General features: G+C 45.5%; 2 protein-coding genes across 3 annotated transcripts in view; one reads left to right on the forward strand and one right to left on the reverse strand.

Annotated features, from left to right (window-relative positions):
- Positions 1–306, reverse strand: part of EIF4E3 (eukaryotic translation initiation factor 4E family member 3) — a 32,869-nt gene extending 32,563 nt beyond the window's left edge. Inside the window, exon 1 of one of the 2 annotated variants that reach the window (XM_027700777.1) lies at positions 249–306. The gene's annotated coding sequence lies outside the window, so the exon portion shown is untranslated. Of the gene's footprint in view, positions 1–104; positions 131–248 lie in introns of those variants that run through there. The other variant, XM_027700781.1, reaches the window with a different exon arrangement.
- Positions 32–2,248, forward strand: GPR27 (G protein-coupled receptor 27). Its single transcript, XM_027700774.1, has one exon. The coding sequence runs from the start codon at positions 63–65 to the stop codon at positions 1,203–1,205; it is 1,143 nt and encodes a 380-aa protein (XP_027556575.1). The 5' UTR covers positions 32–62; the 3' UTR covers positions 1,206–2,248.
- The last annotated feature ends 3,888 nt before the right edge of the window (positions 2,249–6,136 follow it).

A 6,136-nucleotide genomic window follows, 5' to 3' on the forward strand; every position in this document is an offset into this window, starting at 1 on the left:
CGGCCCTGCCCGCGCCGAGGAGGACGAGGAGGAGGAGGAGGAGGAGGAGGAGGGAGGACCCGATGGCGAACAGCAGCGAGCTGGGGAGCAGCAGCAGCCCGCACCTGCCCAGCGCCGGCGGCCTGCTGAGCGCCTCCGGGCTGAAGCTCGCCACGCTGGGGCTGATCCTCTGCGTCAGCCTGGCCGGCAACGTGCTCTTCGCCTGGCTCATCCTCAAGGACCGGCACCTGCACCGCGCGCCCTACTACCTGCTGCTGGACCTCTGCCTGGCCGACGGGCTCCGCTCGCTCGCCTGCTTCCCCTTCGTCATGCTGTCGGTGCGCAGCGGGGCCGCCTGGCCCCACGGGCCCCTCAGCTGCAAGGTGCTGGCCTTCCTGGCCGTGCTCTTCTGCTTCCACGCCGCCTTCCTGCTCTTCTGCGTGGGGGTCACGCGCTACATGGCCATCGCCCACCACCGCTTCTACGCCAAGCGCATGACGGGCTGGACCTGCCTGGCTGTGGTGTGCATGGTGTGGACCCTCTCCATGGCCATGGCCTTTCCCCCCGTCTTTGACGTGGGCACCTACAAGTTCATCCGGGAGGAGGAACAGTGCATCTTCGAGCACCGCTACGTCAAGGCCAACGACACGCTGGGCTTCATGCTCATGCTGGCGGCCGTCATCGCCGCCACCCACTTGGTCTACATCAAGCTGCTCTTCTTCATCCATGGCCACCGCAAGATGAAGCCAGCCCAGCTGGTCCCGGCCATCAGCCAGAACTGGACCTTCCACGGGCCGGGAGCCACCGGCCAAGCAGCTGCAAACTGGACGGCTGGCTTTGGCAGGGGGCCCACGCCGCCCACCCTCGTGGGCATCAGGCAGGCCACCCACAGCCAGATCAAGAGGCTGCTGGTGCTGGAGGAGTTTAAGATGGAGAAAAGGCTCTGCAAGATGTTCTACATGATCACCTTGCTCTTTCTGCTGCTCTGGTCCCCCTACATTGTGGCCTGCTACCTGCGGGTCTTCATTAAGGCCAGCTCCATCCCCCAGGTCTACCTGACCACCTCCGTCTGGATGACGTTTGCCCAGGCAGGGGTCAACCCGATCCTCTGCTTCATCTTCAACAAGGAGCTCAGGGTCTGTCTCCGAGCCCACTTCCCGTGCTGCCAAAGCATCCAGAGCACCCAGGGCACCATCCTTTGCGATCTCAAGAGCTTTGGGATGTAGGGGGGCTTTTCTCTTTCTAAAAAAGAAAGATGGATATAATTTTCCATGTTTCTGCATATGATCTCAAGAGAGTGGGGGACATACTAAACCACCACCCAGCACCCAAACCTTAGGCTGTAAGAAGCTATTTTATTTATTTTTCTATATTTTGCGTATGCTCTCTTCAGAACATAACCAGTTGCTGTCTATGGGAACAGGTACTTGAGCAGAACACCCCCAAACCTTAGGCAGTAAGAAGCTGTTTTTCTTTGTGATTGTGTGGTTTTTAAAAACAAAACAGGGCTCCAAGTTTCTGGTCTTGCTTCTAATGTTTCTAAACATGATTCCAACAGATACGGATTAAGGCCATGACATTTTTTTTGTTTCCCTATTCCTGTCTGTTTTGATAAAGGCTTAACAATTTTACTCATGTAATATTTGATAAGGGCCAAGACAATTTTATACTAAAATTATTTTTGATGACCTCAAGAGGTGTTGTTTTATTATTATTTGATTTTAAGTGAAGAACAAGAAGAGGACGTTCCTAATGTGGTCAGAAGTCAGTTTTGGTGGGAGCTGTTGGGTTCATTCATTCTCAAATGGTTTGAATATTTGAAGCAGTTAGTTATAACTTTTGCTTGACATGCAAACAGTGTAGAACTAATTTCAATTTTTCTTGTTGCACTATTCATTTGGTAATATTTCAGAACTATTTGTGAAACGTGATTTTAAAATACCAACTTTAAAAATAATCAACTATAGCAGTTTTTAAAACCTAGATTGAAATTCATATTTTACTGCCTTTATAGGACGTTATCTACAAACCTGGGTAATACTTGTACATTTTGACTGTTTTCTTTAATAAAATATTGAAAACCTTTACTGTATGTAATTGTTTCAGAATGGCAGCATTCTGCTTTGCTGACAAATAACTTGTGTATGTGGAAGGTTGTATGTCTTGTGTCTGAGTAGATTTCACAGCTGAGGTTATTATGGACAAGCACAATCCTTATTTGCTGTTAGATCTCAATTTAGGTGTTTATACCAATAAAAGTGACTAAAGCTATTTTTAAGAAGACTTAAGTTCATGATGGGCAACAGGTTTAAATAGCACAATTCTTTGTGTCTACTGAAACCAAAATTCTGTTAATGACAGGAGAGACTGTGTATTTGTGGATCACTAATTTTAGTTGGCAAAGCAATTTTTAACATGGTGGCTTGATTAATACCATACTCATTTGTAAACTGTATTCTTAATGGGAAGTTTACATTAGTTAAGCAGGGCATTTTAACCTGCTCTATTGTTCTACACAAACTTCTCTGGAAGTATTTTAACCAGTAGCCTGATGGCAGGATTCTGACAACCTTTTAGCTGTCTCAGAGGAAGCTGTCCTGGATTTGCTTCCCTTTCTGATGGATCATGTAACATTTAAAAAACGTGCTGGAGCAAATCACACAGAAAATGACAGGGACAACCTCAGTTTACATGAATAAATCTGCATATGCTATGATTATTTCTGTAGAGGGTAGTCCAAAGTTGGTAGACATCAACTGAGAAATAGTTGTCCTGACTGAAGAGACACGTGTGGAAGATCAGAAGAGGGCAAAAGTTGCAGCTTCAGATTTGAGCAGGGAATGAAATGAGGTGGGGCTTCTAGTTTGGTTTTGAGTCTTGCTTCCCACTCCCAACTCAGATTTGAACACCAGAGAGGAAATGTTTCTTTCAGTGCATGAAGAGAAGGTTGGAATTTGAGTTTTTGGTATAGCTGCAGTAGAAGCTGGAACTGTACCAGTGCTGCCAGAACTGGGCTAAGAAATACGACCGTGGATGGGGTGTCTTGAAAACAAAGGGAAACTTAATGATCATTTCCAAACCTGTTTGAAAATGCGCCTGGGTACAGAAGGAAAGCTGTCACGTACTTCAGATCACAGCAGCAGCTGGTTATCAGTGCTAATTATATTTTCAGCCTGCAATATCATCTCATAGCTTAGTGAATCTTAGAGAGTAATGGGGTTACATTCTTTGTGTTACAAAGAATGTGAGGCAAAGCATGGATGCTGTTGCTGGGAATTGTGTTCCAAGTATATACTTTACATGCCTGGTTTACTGTTAGGTCTTTTCTGCATGGTTCCAACTTTTGCAGAGTCATATTTCCTTAAGAAGCTTCCTGTGTAGGGGCCTAGAACTGTGATCTCTAACCCAAATCTTGCCATCTTCTTCCTAATCATGCTGCTACTGAAGCCAATATTTTCTTACTCTATTAATAAAGTATGATATTTTGGCATCCTCTCTCTCTTCCAGGCTATAAGTAGTATGGTTATGATTCTATTTAAACCACAGAGATGGGAAAATAGTTATTTTAAAACCTCCTTAAAAGCTGCAAGGACCAGATTTTTCGCTTCTAGGAAAATTAAGCACAAGTTGTAGAGTCAATCATATATGTGGGGGATGAAAACTCACCTTTGGGTGACCTGATGGTTTTATTTAGAGTTGGCTTACACAACTGCTGCTCTGTTGAATGCCAGTCTCTGTGCAGAGGCATCCCCCAGCTCAGTGATGCCCTCACTAGATGGGTGAGCTGGTTCTTACCTAGTGAAAATAATGGGTGCTTTGCTATCACCCATCAGTGGCAGCCAGACCCAACCTTGCTACAGCAAAAGAATACAGAAAAGATTAAAAAGAATATCTGTATACCCTGCCTTTATCTTGCACACAGCTTCCAGGGCTGTCTTAGGACTTCTGATGTACTCTGAGGGCAAAATCAGTGCTGTTTGAAGTTAATGTTTGAAGTTAATTTTATATTTTAGGTACTTGTAGTGTCAGATTATGATCCTGGCCGTGGTAGTACAAAAGAGAAAGAACCCCAGTGGCTTTAATGCAGGGTTTAGATGGGTGTTCTACAATAGGGCTTAATTCCAGAAGATGTGAAACTAAATATCAAAGACATACACGCAGCAGAAAATTAAACAGTACTGGGTGCCAGCACACCAACAAACACCACTTCACTGGCTGACCGTGCACCAAGAAAGTAGGAAAAACCAGAAAGGGCTGGAGAGACACCAGAGAATAAGTATTCCTTCTGAAATCTGAGAAAATATAAGAAAGTTGCAAAAAAAAAAAAAAAGTAGCATTTCCAAAGCACGGCACTAACATCTCCTCACAGCAGCCTTTAGCCTGCATATGGGGAAAGTGGGTCACAGGGATTAAATGCTTTGACCAAGATCAGAGAAGGGGTGTTGGAGAGGAGGAAAACCTGCTCTGGATTAAAAAAAAAATAGAGAAATAATGTTGGGGACTATGGGCTTAGCACAGGGAACCATTGCTGCTGCTCTTGGGCCTTTTTTGAGGTGTGGCTGTAAACCTCCCTATCCCAAAAGCCAGAGTGCTGCTGGTCTCACTCAGAAGTGCAATGGCCCAGACTCACTGAGAGCTGGGTGTTAATAATTACCTCTCATGTCTATGGGAGAAGCTCTTGCAGCTTGTGCAAGTCCTGGGCTCACTTGGAAAAAGTTGGTTGGTCTGAACCCCTCTCCCCATCCCCACTGACTAAAACACAAAGTACTTGGAAGGTTTGGTGGGCTGTACAGCAGTGAGACTTTCCCAGCTCTTCCATCGACCTGTGCTTGACCAGAACATAGATTGAGTCTTCTCTATGCCCCTCCAGGCTGATGCATCATAGTTTTCCATATTCTGGGCACCACGAGTGCTGAGTATCACAGGAAATACCAACATCATCTCCCCCAGAGACTCTTCACAGTCTGGCTCAGAGGTCACAGCATGTTGCTTCTGCATATCTGTGGTGAGGAATTGCAGTTGTGCTGAGAGCTGCTCTGGAAAAACCGTGATTGCTGCTGGCATCTTCATTCACCAGGTATTTAACACATTCCTTACAAACATTTCCAGTCAAAATCTTGAAGTCAGTGGAAGTTTTCAGTATAAACTTTAATGTCAGACCAGCTTGAAAAATGACACTGGTCTGAAATCCCAGCTAGTGGCTATAATGATCTGATTTACAGCTCTCGGTGCCTGGAGTACTCTGGGGTGCTTCTAGCTCTGCTGTTAGATTTGGAATGAGTTTGCTAGGAAAGCAGCTGAAATATGTGGCTTCAGCCAAATTATCTTGTTGGGTAAAGGTCTCATTCAGTGGTCATGCTAGAGATGAAGGATGAGCAGGGGATGCATAGCCCACAAGCTGTCATCATTTGCTTTTCCAGTACCAGGTCTGCACCAGGGGAGGCAAAGCTGCCTCCCAGAATGGTGTGAAGCCAGTAGCCTTGAGGAAAAGGGCAGGAATTTGGCGTAGTCAGATAGCAACAGTTGTTTCCTGGGGCTCTGTCTGGATGTGATACAGCTACATCTCCAGAAGGCTTCTCTGCCATATGCTGCAGGACTGCCCTGGGACACATTGTGTAGAGCTCAGAGGAGAACAAAGCTGGCATTTTCCCTCTCTTCCCACAAAAGTGTGCATGGAGTTTGGCTTGACCTCTGCCACTTACCCCACGTGGTTAAGCGCAGTCACCTTGCTCCTTGGAGGCACCTGCACTTGCTCAGAATTGCCAAGAAACCACCCTGAGGGAAGCGGCTCCAGAGAGAACAACAGACATATATTGTTGGAATGTGATGTTAAGTATCACCTCATTAACTTGGGCTGCAGATTGGATCATTCTGTGCAGTATCAGAATACCCCAGAAACCTTATTAGATAGTTATGCTGCAAATCAAAAAATTATTAGAAACATGGCAGGGGGGCTCTTTCCTAATAGAGGTTCCCTCATTTTTTAGCACAGCTTCCTTTGTAGTTGCTCAAAACACTGCACAGGCTAAAATTAATTCTATTATGATAGAAACCAGGAAGCATTTCCCATGTTATCGTATTCTTATGCTTCAGAATATTATGAAGTATATGACATGCTGAAGAAATGGAGCCATCAGAGAAAGACCATCAATGAAGA

Source organism: Neopelma chrysocephalum, unplaced genomic scaffold (genome assembly GCF_003984885.1).
Source record: "Neopelma chrysocephalum unplaced genomic scaffold, ASM398488v2 Primary Assembly neopelma1_147, whole genome shotgun sequence".
NCBI lineage: Eukaryota > Metazoa > Chordata > Aves > Passeriformes > Pipridae > Neopelma > Neopelma chrysocephalum.